The sequence below is a fragment of the Pteropus alecto genome, unplaced genomic scaffold, assembly GCF_000325575.1.
Source record: "Pteropus alecto unplaced genomic scaffold, ASM32557v1 scaffold113, whole genome shotgun sequence".
Lineage (NCBI taxonomy): Eukaryota > Metazoa > Chordata > Mammalia > Chiroptera > Pteropodidae > Pteropus > Pteropus alecto.
This window is the reverse complement of record NW_006433949.1, coordinates 8,022,586-8,039,387: the sequence shown is the minus strand read 5'-3', so window position 1 is coordinate 8,039,387 and position 16,802 is coordinate 8,022,586. Positions and strand designations below refer to the sequence as shown.

Below are 16,802 nucleotides of genomic sequence, written 5' to 3'. Positions count from 1 at the left end.
TCCCTCTTGCCTTGGGGCAGACCATACCTTCTGGAAGAACAGATCACAAAGGTCTTCCAGCAGGAGGGGCCGGGGTGTGTGAGTCATCTCGGCATCCATGATCTTTACCACAGCCGCCCCCAAATCAGTGCTGAGAGGTCACACAGGGTTGTTTCTCTGTATTAGTCTGAAGTTGTCCAGGCTTCCTGACTCATTTCTGTCCTATGTCTGCCCTCTAGTGGCAAGTGGTGATGGCGAGTAAATGAGGAATGTTTGTTTATAAACGGGGAACCTCTAAAGCAGGGGTCCTCACCCCCCCGGAGCCGTGGACAGGTACTGGTCAGTCGCCGGTTAGGAACTGGGCCACACAGCAGGGGATGACCGGGGTGGGGTGAGTGAGCAAAGCTTCGTCTGTATTTGCAGATGCTCCCCAGCGCTAGCATCACCACCTCAGCTCCACTCCAGGTCACATCAGGCATTAGATTTTCATAGGGGCGCCAGTCCCTGGTGCCAAAAAGATTGGGGACAGTCAACCTAACTCTCCTCTAAAGCACCTCTGTTCTTCTTTCAGATGACAGGCAGATATGAGATGTACGCACGGGAGCTTGCGGAAGCTGTCAAACCCAACTACAGCCCCAATATCGTCAAAGAGTAGCTGACCTTCAGCCCCTGCCCAGCACGGAGGGCACCTCTGCCCCCAGCAGATCAGCAGGTGTAACAGGCTTTATAAGTCCAAGTTCTCCCTGATGATGCCCTGATAACGTTGCTGTCCAGATTAATTTTTAAATATCTAGATGATGAGGGTAGAATGAGGGTACGAAGGTCTCTTCTGGGGTGAATGAAAATGGTTTAGGACTAGATAGTGGCAATGGTTACATAAATTGTGAATGTACTAAATGCCACTGAATTGTGTACTTTAAAATGGTTAATTTTATGTCCTGTGAATTTTCCTCCATTAAAAATATCCTAGACACTGATTGTGCAGGTTGAAGTTAAACTGTCAGCAACTTGAGGGTAAGCATGGGAGTGTGTGCACTAGCAGGAAAGGGTGAGGCTGATGCAGTCACTGGATGGCCATGCACAGGAGTGACAGTCATCAGATGTGTCAACCCGGCTAGACGGCAGTCTCCATTTATTCCATCAGACATTAATCTGGGTGTTGCTGTGAAGCTATTTTGTAGATGTGATTAAAGACCATAATCAGTTAACTAAGCAAGTGAGGTTATCCTAGATAATCCCAGTAGGCCCGATTCAATCAGCCAAAGAGCCCTATGAGCCAAGCCGAGGCTTTCCCAATGAAGAGGAAATTCTGCCCGTGGACAGCAGCCTGAGCCCATGCCAAGAGTTCCAGTTTGCTCTTTCTGGTGGCCTGCCCTACAGATTTCAGACTTGTCTCTATAGCTCCCCTAATCATGTTAAGTCAATTCCTTACAATAAATCTCTTTCTATCCTACTGTTTCTGCTTCCCTGACTGATCCAAATTCTGGAACCAGAAGTGGTTCTAGAGAAACGGAATCTTAAGGATGAATTTTCTGCATTGGTTTTAGGTTTTCTGGAATCCTTCTCTAATTTGATTGGATTTAAAAGCACTAATGACTCTATTTCCAGTGGTAAAGAAGGCAAAGGTAGTCCAGGGTATGATGTGAAAATAGAGATTTACATATAGGGCAGGCTATCAGCCCGTGCCTGAGAGTTCCAGCTTGCCCTTCTTTCATGGTGGCTACCCTGTCTATGGATTTGGGGCTTGAATAACCAGTCCCCATCATCATGTAAGAAAATTCTTTGTACTGAATCTCTTTGTATCTATATGTATGTGTGTATATACATACATATATGTGTGTATACATATGTGTATACATATATGTATGAATACACACATATACACATACATATGTATATATGTATGTATTCACATATATATGTATGTGTACACATACACACACACACACACACACACACACACACACACACATCTCCCCAGTGTACGGGATCTGTGGCCCATGGGCCCCTGTATGCTCTTGGGTGAAGCCTTCTAACCTCTCTGAGCCTCAGTTTTCTTACCTCTAAGATGAGAGGTGGCTGGGTTTTCCAGGAGCTTTCCAGTTCTACAGGCAACATGTTCTTGCCAGCCCATGGCTTATTGTTAAAATCTGGGGTGAGAAAGAAGGATGACCGAACTACAGTGTGCCCGACAAGAAAAAAAGGCAAAGGCATTCTCCAGGATAGATCGTATGTTAGGCCACAAAACATTAATAAATTTGAAAAGATTGAAATCATACAAAATATCCTTTTCTTTATTTATTATTATTTATGCCTATAGCACCTGGTCTTCCTAGGTGGTCTCTCATCTAAGTACTAACCAGGCCTGACCCTGCTTAGCTTCTGAGATCAGACACTGGGCTTGTTCAGGGTGGCATGGCCGTAGACCATGGACTGTGGTTCCACTGGAGTGTGAACCTAGAACCTTTTATGTGTAAAGCAGACATGCTAAACACTACACTATGGAACCATGTCCCAAAATACCTTTTTTGATCACACTGGAATGAAACTGGAAATCAGTAGCAGAAAGAAAATTCAAAAATATGTGAAAATTAAACCACACATTCTTAAACAACCAACGATCAAAAAAATCACAAAGGAAATTAGAAAATATCTTGAGACAAATGAAAACAAAACCAAAACATACCAAAACTTATAGGATGCAGCCAAAGCAGGTACTTAGCTTTTTCTGCCCCGTTGTGAGACTTGCCCAAACTTCAGAAACCCTCTTCCCCACAGGGGACCAGATAGGATGACTTGAGAACTCCTATCCAGCAGAGCCATAGAAGTCTGAGTCTTTGCCATCCCCAAAATTCCCCGGAATACTCAGACAAGTACATATGGCATTTGATCCGCCACGAGCCCTGACCTCATTTTTCCTTAAAGCAGCTGAGGTTGGGGTAGAGAGTGAGTGAGGGAGCAGGGATTTGGAAGAACGAGGTGGCTCTGTGCCAATAAAACAAGGGTACATTCACTTCAGTTTTGTGGTGTGGCAGCAGTTCCTAAGTTTTCAGCCCAGCCCCCGCCTCTCATCAGGTGGCAAGGACACCATACTGACACCATACTGACACGTTTTCTTCAATTTTGGGGATCTAAATTCAGAGGGGAGCCCCTTCTCCTTGGGTAGGCAGAAGGCTCGTGCTGAAGTACAGAGGGCCAGACTCACTGCCTGTGTTCATATGCTGTTGGCTGCATGTGGAGAACACCTGCTGGCCAACTCCCTGACTGATGTCTACAGGAAAGCTCCCCACTTTGGAGAGAGTCTAAGGCCTCGGTCAGAACTCCTACTAATATATCTCCACCATGGGGGGCTCGGGGCGGGGCATAACAGCAGTCAGTCAGGATGAGAGCATAGGCCAGAGACCAGGACCTTACCCAAGAAGCTGGCTCTGCTTCCATCACCTCCCTGTGGGACCTGGGAAAGTTTGAAGATGCCAGATAATTCGGGATTTCCAAACACTTTTTCAGTAGAATTCCTATCAAATGAAATACTAGAAGGACCCAATAGCTAGCTGATAAGGGGAGCTGCTGGTTGGGGTGGAAGGTGCAAGGAGAGCCGGAGTCCCCTCTATTCCCTCCTGTGGGCCCCACTGCCAACCATAACTGACATCCCCTACCCCAGCCCTCCTCCTGCTTAAGGCTGTATGTCCTCCATGTCCTCTTCAAGAATCTCGGTCAAGCTGAGCTTTGAGGCCCTTCCACCTCCAGGATTGCCTGCCTAAGCCTGGCATGGACGTCAGGAGAGATGCAGGGTGGAAAAGCAGAAACCTGTATCCCAGTCCCAGCTAAAACCTGGTATGGCAAGTTGAGGACCTGGGCTCCCACGTACTTGTGCTAAGGTAGGTAAGAATTCACAAAGGCAGGCCAGGGGCTGCATCATTTTGCAGTGAGAATAACATTTATTGAGAATGGCTCATTAAAAACAAAATATATTTGTGTATAAAATCTCTGCAATGCAAAAGATCCCTTTTGTCCCCATGTGGCTAGACTGAACAAAGCCAATTGTCCATAGTGGCTTTGGGGACTGTGCTGGATCCCCAGCATGTGGACAGGGGGTCGTGGGCGCCACGTGATGTAGGCAGAAGTTCCTGATGGGGCTTTTTCTCCAGCCCCATGTTCATGATTTTTCATTACACAATATAACATGGTTTGCATCCTGCCTCCATGACCCTCCCCAGGAAGATGGCACTATCTCAGGGGCAGGCAGTTTTCGTGTTAATCTTCCAGACGAATGACTCCTAACGCAAGGCTTGCCCTGAGAAGCCATCCTCCAGGCACAGGGACTGAGCGTTTTTAAATGTTGCACGACGGACTGCGGTGCAGTGACCATTCTTCGTGGAGGCTGCTGTCCGCGGCAGCGCCCCCAGCATGTGCACACGCCTCACTCACACTCAGCCGTCCTGAAAGCTTCACTTCCTCCCACTGTTTTCCTTGATGCATCTATTCTCACCACCATTTTACCGGGACCCCTCCTGAGGACACCCAAACTCCACGGTTGCCACATGTGGCACTCTTGGGCATGGAGCCAGAGCTCCCCGGAATCATGGGCCACCCAGCATTAAGGCAAAGGAGATGAGACCAGTCTGAAGGCAACACTAGCCTCACACCCCAGGTGGCTGCCCAGCTAATAGTGCCTCCCTCTCTGCCAAGGCTGCATCTGGTATTGAGGAGCCATACGGCTGGGTGGTCTGACAGCCTTCATAAGCAGAGCCCACCTCTGCCCCTTGGAGCAGCCGTGGTGGGGAGGGGCTGGCTGGAGGCCGGGGCCAGCTGGAAGGTGGTCCGCAGTCCAGCGGTGGGGCAGCAGCTGCCACCGTATCGTGCCTTGGATACTGGAAGACCAAGACACGGGCAGAGGAGCTCTTGGGACACCCTTGCTCCTTTACCAGAGGCAGCACATGAGGTGTGAGTGTCTCCAGCCCCTTTGGAAGTGATTCGCATCCCTTTATTTTTTAGGTGCACCCTGGGTTCCAGACCCAGCTCCACCAGTCTCCTGGGCAAACTCTCCTCAGACTGGGCCGGACTTGGTCTGTAAGGTGAGGGGCCGTGGCCCTCAGTGCACCAGCTGGGAGTCCTCTTCTCTTTAAAAGAGAACTTGGGCTGGCCTCTCTGCCCCATTTAGAGGTGTCAATGGTTCCAAAGTACCTACAATCTCACTACTGTCTTATTTGAGGGTGATTCTCACCCCCAAAAGTGAAAACTTAAATTTCAAAAAAGAAAAAAATGCCACCACCACCAACCACCAAAAAAAAAAAAGAAGGCAACGGCTCTAGTTCACGCTCCATGCCGTGCTGCGTGATCCAGGGCAGGCACCATCTTTCTCTGTTAAGACAGAAAAGATCCAACATTCTGTGCAAAAGGTCCTGGTGTGAACACCAGGGTGGGTGGGAGGCCACAGGCTGCCTCTGCCACGGCTTCAGGAGTGCAGGCCCTGATGCCCCAGCACATAGCCCTGTGAGACTTGGGGCTCCCCACACTTGGAGGACAGGCCCCACTGTCGGGACTCAGGCTAGTGTCAGGAGGCCTAAGGGGGGATCTTTGGAGCCCAGGCAGCTGTCCCTAGCCCTCTGGGTCAAGCTTTCCTGAGCATACTCACCAGGGCCCTGCCCACACCCTTTACAGCTGAAGACCTGGAGGGCTGCAGGGGCCTCAGAGTCCTTTCTGCCTGAGTTCCAGCCCTTCCCAGGAGCCAGAGGCCTTGCAACCAGCAGCAGGGACTTGGGCCCACTGGGAGGCTGCAGCGGGCAGCGGCATCCACAAAAGGGCACCGGGGGCTCTGCAGCATTTCCAAGGAGAAGGGTGAGGACAGATTCCAGCGAGGCCGGTGTTGGCTACAGTCTCCAAACACACGGATGCTGTCCTGATGAGCAACATCTCTCAAGGGCTTGGGCCCCAGGTCTGTGGAGAGAGGGCTCAGGCCTCTCCCCCAACCCAGGGTCTGGCTCATAGGCAACAAAGGTACCCCTGGGGCTGGATGTCCCCTGGGCACAGCTGGAGTCAGGCTTGGGGTCCTGGGGGAAGCGCTGCTCAGATGCTCTAGGGACACTTTGAGCAACCAGCAGGCATGCTGGGTAAGTGACATGATGACACTCACCGCTGGTGGATAAAGCAGGAGTGCCATGGCCTTCCAGAGCTCCCCAGTGTTTTGTCACATGGGCTGATGCCACAGCTCTGCATCTGAGCCCAAGCAACTCCAGGCCTAGGCCAGGGTTTCCTGAGTAGGCCCGGCTTGGGTGGGGCAGGGTGGGGGGGGGTCCAAGGGCCTGGGCACATTGAGTTCCCATTGTCAGCTGTCCAAGAAGACAAAGAGGATGTCCTCGTCTGTGCCGTAGCTGGTTCTGGCCTCCTCGAAGTTACTGATGCTGGTGCTGCACATTCCTGATGGGGGCAGGAGTGGAGAGCAGGGTCAGAGGTTTGAGGGAGAACACCCACCTCACTGGCACCCCGGAGGAACTGGAAGAGACCTGACCATGTCCCGCCTAACTGGCCACTCCTCAACATACAAGTTTTCCAGCCCAGGAAGTCCTTGCCTACTGCGGCCTTTATGAGCTTGTTCCTGACCCCACCCTAGTTTAGCAGATAGAGAAAGTAAGGCCCAGAGAGGGGAAGAAACCTGCTCAAGGAAACACAAGTAAGTCTGTGAGAGTCAAGGCAGCCCGTCCCCGTCCCTAGGGCAGTGGGGAGCCCTGGATGGGTCTAGAGAAGGGGCTGCAACTGGGCAGACTTTCTGATGAGTGTGCTGGCTGTCCTGGGGAGACAGGAGTAGAGGAGGGGGAAGGAAACTGCAGTCTTTACAGCAGCAGACGGTGAGGCAGGGCCTTGGGCAGTGGCATGGGGCTGGCGGGGTGGAAGAGAGAGGTGGCTGGGCCTGGTGATAACTGGAGTATAGAGGAGGCCAGCATGGCCCCAGGTTTGTGGCTGGTTTGCTGCATGGCCAGAGGGGTGGCACAGATGACAGGAGCCCAGGAAGAGCAGGGACTTTGAGGAGAAGGCAGCAAGGGAGGTCTTGGCCCCATCAGGCTGAATGGGAAGGAGTAGAGAGAGCCAGGTGTATGGGACCACGTATGCAGCCACCCCGCCCACTGCCCCTGCCTTCCACTCACGGTCAGCATATGCTGGATTGTTGTAGAAGATGGAGCTAGTGGCCCGGTTGTAACCACGCAGCACGATGAAGTGGCCCTGGTAATCGGGGGTGCGGCAGAAGCAGCGGTGGCCACGGGGGGCGAAACAGCAGTACTTGGCGGGGCTAGAGCAGAGGTCACAGTGCAGTACCCCCGAGTTCACCAATACGATGGCCACGTGGCCCTGTGCCAGGTGCATCTGGATGTCCTGCACACTCACCGTGCTGTGGGTGGGAGGAGGGTAAGCTGGTGCTGCTGGGCCCCACTCCCCATCTCTCTAGTGGAGGTCTGGTTGGACCCTTGTTCTTCCCTGGGTCACACAGCCTGGGGACACAGCTCGTCTTCCCTCCACCCTGAGCTCCTTGCAAGTGGGAACATCCTGTTTTGTTACCGTGGCCCAGACACAGCCCAGAGCCAAACACAGGGCCAGTAGAGGAAGTTTCTGAGTGTGCCCAAGGACAAGCTGGCCCTGTCAGACACTTCACCGGGTGGCAAAAGGTCAGCTCCAGACAGGCCCCCATCAAGGGCTAGTGGAGCAGCACATGGGACTCCACCTCCTAGACTAGCAAGTGAATTATTTTAGCCAAGTGCCTCCCTTGGTCCTTTACGGTAAATCATGTACGGTTTATGTTGGAAACTGTCAGTTCCATTTAATCCCCCAAATCTGAGCCAAGCACAGCATTGCCAGTGTCAAAAACCAAATGTTTCTCTGAAAAGCCTATTAGTCTTTTTTTCCTAAGACTGCTTGTGGCAGAAGTGGCTGTCTAGGAAGGGCTGGTGAGCAGCGCTTCCAGAGGAACCTCCAGGCCAGCAGAGCCAGCCACACCATGTGGTACATTCCCCAGAAGGCAGCAAGTCCAAATAGGAACCCAGAAGGGGCTCCACCGCCTTTGCTGGCCCTCGTTCCTTAGCAATCTCCTAAACAGCGGTGGCCCAACTCCAGCCCACAGCCAAGTCACGTGGCAGTTTGGTTGGTTGCCTCAGCCTGGTTAAACATGTCCTTTTCCCATTTGGTCTTTGAAATGAAAATAACTGGCTGAATTCCCAACGGTGAGTACAAGAGTGAGATTTCGGCTACAGGAAAAAAGCAGGGGCTGGGCTGGAAGGAAAGGCAGCAGGCTGCATGGCATAACCACGTGTGGAAGTGTCAGGTTGGGATCGCGACGTGGCCGAGTTGCTGGAGGGGACCATGAGTGGCTCATACCATTTTTCCCTTCCTCCGTTTCCTCAGCTGAGGAATGGGGACAGCACCTGTCAAGGGCCACTAAATAAACGTCTGCTGTCTTTCCCTCCAACATGTGCTCATGTGGCGGAAGGATGTGTGGAGACTTTCCCCGTTTTCTAAATCACCTATAGTGGGGCTACGTTATGTTAATAATGAAAACAGAAATCTGTAAAGAACAAGACCGAGAAGAGTGGTCCAGGGGAGCCTGGCCAGCACCTGAGCCAACAGGCCTGAGCGCGGTGCCCACAGTGGGAGCCCAGGGAAGAAAGTCACTCGCATCCGAGCAAGTTACTCCCAGGGTCTGCCTGAATTCTGCCCCCACATACATAGAGAAGGGGAGACCGTGAGGTTACAGCAGCCCTTGGGGAGATCTGGGAGTCAGGCCTCCCTAGACAGCCTACACACTGGGCTATCCCCCGTCACCCTCCATCACTGTGCCAGCATGTTCCTCAGGCTGTCACCCCTTCATTCGGGTTTCTGTGTTTTGTCCCATGTCACCATTCTGTGAGCAGCCAAAGGACTGGCTGGAGACTGTCTTGCCCACCTGTCCCTCCAGCCCCTGCTGAAGATCACGTAGCTTTGTGTACAGTAGTTCCTATAGCCTCACTGGTTCCCATTTTATGGATGGAAAACCAAGGCTCGGGGTGGGGGGGCAAGTCAGTGTCCACGGCCACCAAGGAAACCCTAGTTCTGCCTGACTCCCGAGGCCCAAGCCATCATACGCCATCCTGGGGCCTCTCACATGCATGTCTGTAGGTGAAAAGTTGTGTAAGAAAGGATGTGGGGAGCTCACCATACGCCATCCTGGGGCCTCCCACATGCATGTCTGTGGGTGAGCAGTTGTGTAAGAAAGGATGTGGGGAGGCTCACCATTTCTCCACCAGCACCTTGCAAGACTTGGCTTGTGCAAACAGCTGGTTCACCCGGGTCTCCTCTGTGTCAAAGTGTTTCCTGTAGAAGGACTGAAGAGAAAAGAGCAGGCTGGAGGGGCTGCCCACTCCGGCTGCCCTCTCCCCATATGGACAAAGAGCACGTTATGGAAATAGAGACAGCAGGAGAGTGGAGGAGCCCGGCCTGCCGGAGGAGATGGCACGTGTGGCACGTGGGCAGAAGGCTGCCTGTCCTGAGCTGGCAGGGTGGCTTGCCAGAGTGCATGGGACCACACAGAGGCATGAAGAGGATGCTCAGGTGGGTAGGCAGCTGGGCTCAGGTCAGTTCCCTAGGGAAGGTAAGTCACCCCTGGGCTTGTGCCCCCGGTAGGCATGAGAGGATTCTGAATAAACGAGCAAAGGGGCAGCTAAGCCCACCAGAACACTCAGCCACCTCCCGGCGTAGCCAGGCGAGGTCCGTGAAACATACTATGTTTGGTGCGGGGACCTTAAGGGCCAGAGCCCCGATGTGGGAGGCAGAAGTAATCCTGTTCTTGGGCCCTTTTCTCTGCCTCGCAGTCATGATGACCAAGCCAGATGTGAGAGCCTTCTTCTCCCACCTGGAAGGTTCAAAGAGTTCGGCTGACTGTCCCCAGCCGCTATGCAACAACCTTCTTGCCAAAGAGGCCAGTGGTGACTCTGCTCTGCCACGTCTCAGAGCCTGGGCTGAGATCTACCGCAGTGGTAGGCAAGACTGTCTCTAGCTGTGCAGGGAGGAAAAATGCACTGGTGTGTTGGCAAGGCTATGCCAGCATTCTTTCTCAAAAGGAAAAAAAAAGATACTATTCGGTTTATCTTCCAGAATACCAATTACCCAGCTTAAAGCCAGCTGTTCTCGTGAGAAGGAAGAAAACGGGCAAATGATGGCTGGATGATGTTAGAGTGCTTGGAGGCCTTGGGTCCTGCCTTGTGCTGAGGGACAGCAGGGAAGGGCACAAGAAGGGCCCTGAGACACTCTGCACATCCTCGAGTGCTGTCGAAGGTAGGCGGCAGGGGTCTCTGGGGCGGGGTGCCAGGAGGGACCCAACGTACTATTCGGATCCTCTGGGTAGGTTGGACCTCAAGGTCACCTGACTGACCAGCTTCAAGCCCTGCCCATAGCACATCTGCTATACTCCCTGGTCTCTGCACACCTGTGTGCATACTCAGGTGTCCAGGCCTTGACCATATCCTCTTCCAACATCTGGACCTGGTGAAGGTCCGATGGCTGGCCACTCACCTGGTTTTTGTAGCCCTTGTCAACGCCCAGGGTCTGGGTACAGAAGCGATGCCTCACACCAAAGTGGCTCATCAGGTAGGCCAGGTCAATGGTCCAAATGCTCCTGGTCAGTCGCAGCTCCTGCAGGGCACCTTCAAACTCCCCATCGTCCAGCTGGCCTAGGTACCTGTGGGCAGATAGGACATGGAGGTCAGCTTACCCTCAAGGGGAAGCTGGTCTGGGTCACCCTTCACTCGTGGGCCCATTAGCCACTGGCAGAGCTCTCACTCCCCAGAAAAATTGTCCTTTGTCATGAAACCCTATGTCCTGCCCACATGCTGCCTGGACACAACCTGAGGCCACCTGGGTACTGCGCTGGCTCTGGAGTCAAGAGCCTAGATTCTGCTTCTTGCATCTCTTGCAGGCTATGTGACTTTGGACAAGTCACTGCCCTCTCTGGCCTCACGAGTTTCATCTCTAAGATGAAGTGCTTAGACCACATTAGTGATTTTCTAAGTTTTAGTCAGAGAAATTTTTGTTTAACCCTATCTTGCCTAGAATTCCAAGATATAAAATGAGTAAACTGCTCCAGGGTTCCAGGTGGCCACCCAGAAACTCTCCTACAAGGTGATGGCATGGTTCCTCCAAGCTCTGATGGTCAAGGTTCCAGTGATGTTCGTGCAGCCTCAGCTCAGTGGTCAGCTCCCCAGTGACCCAGTCTCCCAGGAGTCTGAGGCCAGAAACATGGAAGGCACTATGTCTCAGTCATGGAGTCACTCTGTGGGCCAGGCCTGGGCACTTGGGACTTCCCTGGCCATACCCACAGCTCTCAACCATTCCCAGAGTTGAGACCTGGAAGGCCTGGTCCACCCATTGCTTACTTTTGCAGATGGGACCGAGCCTGGAAGGAAGCTGGGCCTCTTACATGACCCAACCAAGGACATCCACATGGATGATGAATCCCACCCAAGTCTCTCCCTGTATCTCCCCCCAGCCAGAGCATGTGGCGTGGATGGGGAGCGCCTAGGCCTGCTCACTCACCGCAGCACCATCTTGGAGCAGGCCAGGCCGCAGTCCCAGTGGTAGAGCTGCTGGATGATGGGCACAGGCAGCTGTACAAAGTCCCCTGCACGGAAATACAGAGAGGTCACGGACCCTTGGCATAGTGCCTATCACTGACACCCCCGTTGGAGCCACTGTCATTGGCTCCTGTCCAGATCCTGCAGGTGCTGTTCCGGAGTTAGCCCAAAGCCTTTCAGGTCCCCTAATCTACTCTCATTACAACAGCAGTGATCTCCCCAAAGCACCAGTCAGAAGAGGTAAGCCCTAAACAAAATCCTCCAGTGGGTTGGTTCCCATATCTCTTAGGACAATGCCTTAATGGCTGCTGCCCCGGCACTCTCTCCCTCTACACCTCCCCTTATCCTGCCTCACCAGGCCACTCTCTAAGCAGAACTTTTACCTGTTGTGATCCCTAGTGCCACTGGGCCTTTGCACATCTGCTCCCTCTGCCTGAGCTCTCCTGGTCTCCCAGGTGCCTGAGCTAACTCGTTTTTATACATCTCATCTCCATAACGCTACCCCTGTCTGCCCAGCCCCCTGTTCTGTGCAGTCACAGCCCCACAGGCCTCTCCTCAGAGCCCTCTTTTTGGTGGGAGCTCTGAGGATGCAGGGACAGGGCTGGCATATAGGAGGCACACAGTAGATATTCATGTCTGACTTCATGAGGCCCCTGGAGGTTTGCCTGACTCCAAAGCCTCCAGGGCCACCAAGGTGTGAAGACCATGGTTAAAAGGAGGGCACTGTCATGTAATCTGTGTATACAGAACGTAACCTGGGCGACCTCTTGGTCCGTCCTTGCCAGGCGGTGAGGTGGAATAGAAAGGGCCCGACCTAGGCGTTCTTGCCTCAGCTCAGCCACTGGCAGGCTATGGGCTGGGCAAATGACTTCTTGCTAGACTGAGTCTGCCCATCTCTAAAGTGGGGGACTTTGGTCTGATTTAGTCATTCAATCAACAAATATTTCCCAAGGGCCTAGTGAGTGCTGCATGTTTACTGGTGATACAGTGGTGAATGACAGGTCCCTGTCCCAGTAGACACCAAAAACAAACAAGTGTAAGATGAAAACAGAGGGCTAGGCTACAGAAAATGGTGGGGGTGTGCCTTAGAGAGTTGAGACTTAGGGAGCACAAGGCAGAGGGAGAATAGCATGTGCTGAGGCCCTGAGGCAGCAGTGAGCTGGCGCCAGCCCACAGGACCCTCCCACTCTGGCATTCCATGAATCCAGACAAAGTTCAGAGTCTAAAGAACCAGGAGGGACTTCTCTTCAGTAGACATCACCACTCACTGCTCACTCATGACACTCATTCAGCACGTGAAAACCCAGCCCATGTTGATTCCTTACCTCAGGGATCTCTGAGGCCTCTCTTGAACCCTGCCATGCCAGCCCTGGCTCCTCTCTGCATGCACCAATCAGGGGGGCCACTCGTTAGCCCTGGAGTCCATCCTGGCCTTCCAATCTGCTGGCCTTGTCTAGGCAGTCCCCTGCCTAAAGTGGGTCCCAAGCTCTTACTCTCCTATGTCTAAATCCTCCCCAATTTTCAAGGCCTAACACAGATACTACCAGTTCTGGGGTCTTCCCTGATTCCAGGCTGGCCGTGCCCTTTCCTTCATCTGTACTCTACCCGGCCCAAGTTCACGCTTTGCCTCACAGAGGGGACCCTTGCACTGAGCTTATCTCTGCCCTTTGGGCTGTTATACATTCTCAGGAGGTAGGGACATGCGACTTCTCCTTTGCTGTATTGCACTGGTCTCTCCCCCTCCCCCCATTTCCTCACACCCAAGGGCATGCAACAGCATGAAAGACGGGATGGCATATGGGCAAATGCAAGCCACCCACAAGCTGAGTCACCTGAGACACACCTGACCTCTCTGTGCCTGTTTCCTCCTCTATGAAATGGACCATCACAGACACCAGCCTGCAAGGTGCTGTAAACACTCAGGGCAAGAATGTGTGTAAAGCCCTTTGCAGGTGCTGATGTGAAACCTGCCCTCCATCCAGGTGGGCACTGAGCCCAAGCCTGGGTGAGGCTCTGTTTCCTCTTCCTCTTGACCCCAGGTGCCCTTAAATAGAACCCAGGCCCTCATTTAAAGTCTTAGCACATTCTCCTCCTCCCACTGCTATGGATTCAGTCCTGAGGGCTTAGTCTTGCCTGACTCCTGCCTGCCCTCTGCCCCAAATTCCACGCCCAGCTCTTTTTTGTACACAGAAGCCAGAAGGATCCCATCCAGAGCATCTCATTGCTCTTAGAATAAAGTTCTCACCTTTTACCATGGCCTGCAGGGCCCTGCCTAACCTGGGCTCCACCAGCCTCATCTTGGCCCTTACCCCTCACTTATCTTGTACCTGTTACCCTGGGAACCCATCAAGCTTCATTCCACCCCAGGGCCTTTGCACACGCAGCTCCCTCTGTCTGGAACTCTCTTTCACTTGCTGTTCTCCAAGCTGTCCCAGCTCAAAGTTTCCTCTTCTGAGAGGATTTTTCTGATTATGCCTTCAGGGGGAGGGAGCCCTGCTTCACAGCATCCTGTTTGTGTCCCTCACAGTACTTGGCAAACTAAAAATAACTAACTAACTATCTAAATAAATAAATAAATAAAGCTACTCTGTCCCCTACTAGACTGTAAGCTTCCTGAGGGCAGCAAATTTGCTAATCTTGTTCACTGCTATTCCCAGTGCCTGGTGTCTGATGCTTAGTAGTAACTCAACATTTGTTGGAAGAAATGAACTTATTAAGCACCCACTATGTGCCAGGTCCTGGCACTCAAACATGCTTTGGGATTGGAAGGTATTTTTCCCCAAAGGCCTCATCCCTTGAAATGCCAGGGGCCTATCTACAATGCCCAGCACCCCCAACCCCAGGCTTCCAGACTACGGCCTTCTGTTCACGGCTCCCTCCTTACTTTGTGGCCTGGACTCTGGTACCAACTAGCTGGGCCATATTTGGCCAGACTTTGAGTCTGTCTGTGCTTTCCCCTATGCCCAGCTATAAATGTGGCACAGAACAGCTGCTCTGAACTCCGCTGCCCCTTCTCATCTTGCCCTGATTCTTGGAACCCCTTGATCCTGAGTCCCCAAAGGGTTAAACATCCCCCACGTGGCTGTCCCCAGCCTAGGCACCAGCAAGTCAACCCATAAGGACCCAGAGATACTCCTGTGGGGGATGATAAGGATAGGCGAGGCGTTCCAAGCCCAAAGCTGCTGCCAGCTGTTGATGCCAGGAGCAAAGGGGTTGTCCTACCTGAAAGCTAGAGTCTGCCTAGAACGCCCCTGTTGGCTTCAGTTGGCAGCTGTCACCAAGGAAGGAAGGCAGCTCACTGGCCCTGGATACTTAACCCCTCTCAGCCTTAGTCAGCTCATCTATAAAAGTGAAAATAACAATGACAACCTACTTTACTGGTTATGAGGATTAATGAGGTACTGCATGTAAACAACTTAGCAAAGCGCCTGCTCAGAGAAAGCTCCCTATTAAGGTGAGCCATTACTCCACGGAGACTCAGGAAAGGGAAGAGCCTGGTCCAAGATCACGAGTTGGAGGAGTAGAATGTGAATCCCAGGATAGAATCAGACCCTACTCCTTGCTGCATAAACAAATGAGACCACTCCCTGGATGTGACACCACCATCCCACTCACGCCTTAGTGTCACTGTCCCACATGCTCTTGACCTCTCCCATGAGTTGGCACCTCACTTCAGAGTTTACTAGTGTTAACACTTTCTCTTTTTCATCAACCGTGTACCTTAAGCAGAGCAGAAATCACTACTTTCCCCCCTCCCTCACTTTAAGAAGCAAACTGAGGACGACACTGAATGTCAGTCAGTATTGGTTTCCGCCCCGAAGGAACTGAGGCCACCTCCGGGCAGAAGAAACCAGAGGGTTAAGTACTATACAAGACAAAGCACTGAGTCTGGGAGGTCAGGGGAAGGGCCCTCCTGTTACCCTGTGCTCTCAGCAGTTACTTGCGCTTCTAGGCCTCGGTCCCCCCAGGGGCCAGGATCTCCCAAGGCGGCTCCAGCAGGACTTATCGGTTCTGGTGAAGGTGGCGTCCCTGCCTCACAACTCGGGACCCTCTCACCATGACCCCTATCGGAGCTGACTGGGGTCCCAGACCTGGGAGTATCAGGAAACCCCAAGTGACCGAGGCTGGGGGTTAGGGGAGCAATGAGGCTATGTACACCTGGCCAGGTTTCGCCCGAAGCTCTACAGTCCCGCCGGAAGCGGCGGTCGGCCCAAGGTCGCGTGCCTGGACCCTGCCCGGCGCTATGGCGTGGTCCCCCTAGATCTCCGGGATGAAGGCTGGGCCCTCAGGGAGGCACTAACCGGGCTCGAGCTGCGGCCCCGCTGCCTCCGCCTCCGTCCTCATGACCCGGGCGGCGCGGGGCGCCCATGGCCCCGGCCTGGTGCCGGCTGCAGCTTCGGCTTCAGCTAGGGCGGGGGTGGGACCGGTATGTGTCGGGATCCTCCGCCGCCACCTCCACCGCCAGCCCAGTGGGGAGAAGTGGAGGTGGCGGCAGGGCCACTCTAAGCCCCGCCCCGGCCCTCCCAGGCCTCAGATTCCTGGACCCCGCCCCTCCCCTCCATAAGCCCCTCCCCTTTCCTGGGCCTTCGAAGAGGCTCCTCCCTTTCCCTTCCCCAGACGCCTATTCCTAGAGGCTCCCCGGCCTCCTGATCACGGCTTCTAGTGACCCCGCCCCTTTCCCAGCCCCTGCGCAGACGTGCTGGCCCTTCTCCGCCTCGGTTCCCTTGGAGCCACGCCTCTCTCCCTGAGCCCCGCCCCGAAGCCCTGGCGTTCCGCGAACATTGGTTCCCCAGAGGCTCTTCTCCTGAGCAAGCTCCGCCTCTTGCCCAGCTCCACTTTGTCAGCCTCAGGTCCACGGCCCAGCCCTGCTACATGCACCACTGAGTTCCGGGAGACCTAACCCTACTTCGAATCCCTTGAGGGATGACCCTTCTACTCTATACTCAGTTGTCCTATCCGTATAGTAAAATACCTCTCCTCGTTCAAGGCGCCCTTACCTGTCGGTGCCGGGTTCCAACAGTTAAATTGTGAAGGGAGGTCCTAGTCTTCGGCCTCACCGCCTGCCACCCCCGATCCGAGGGTCCAGACCCCAGATCCCTGATGTTCGGTCCAGCCAGTCCCTGATATGGGATGCTTGGAAACTGGAGTCCCCCATCCCCTTGCCAGCCTGAGGATCGGTATTTCCGGCGGCACCTGAGCATCAGCCCTCTCTTCCGGGGCCGGAACTCTCGT

At 53.5% G+C, this 16,802-nt stretch overlaps 2 protein-coding genes across 6 annotated transcripts in view; one reads left to right on the top strand and one right to left on the bottom strand.

Moving 5' to 3' along the window:
• UPB1 (beta-ureidopropionase 1) overlaps positions 1-634 on the top strand; it is a 29,437-nt gene extending 28,803 nt beyond the window's left edge. The window contains exon 10 of the mRNA XM_006908728.1: positions 551-634. Within this exon, the coding sequence (XP_006908790.1) occupies positions 551-634 (84 nt within the window). The remainder of the gene's footprint in view (positions 1-550) is intronic.
• A 3,260-nt stretch (positions 635-3,894) lies between these two features.
• Positions 3,895-16,800, bottom strand: GUCD1 (guanylyl cyclase domain containing 1). Of its 5 annotated transcripts, none has more exons than XM_015586820.2 (7): positions 16,568-16,800; positions 14,793-14,911; positions 11,533-11,617; positions 10,513-10,678; positions 9,235-9,326; positions 7,122-7,363; positions 3,895-6,396 (listed from the first exon to the last, which is right to left on the bottom strand). In XM_015586820.2, the coding sequence occupies exons 3-7, from the start codon at positions 11,541-11,543 to the stop codon at positions 6,305-6,307; spliced, it is 603 nt and encodes a 200-aa protein (XP_015442306.1). In that variant the 5' UTR covers positions 11,544-11,617; positions 14,793-14,911; positions 16,568-16,800; the 3' UTR covers positions 3,895-6,304. The 5 variants fall into 5 exon arrangements, with proteins under 5 accessions (XP_015442306.1, XP_015442305.1, XP_015442304.1 ...); XM_015586819.2 differs by lacking the exon at positions 16,568-16,800 and adding an exon at positions 15,872-16,076; XM_015586818.2 differs by lacking the exon at positions 14,793-14,911.
• Between the last annotated feature and the right edge of the window lie 2 nt (positions 16,801-16,802).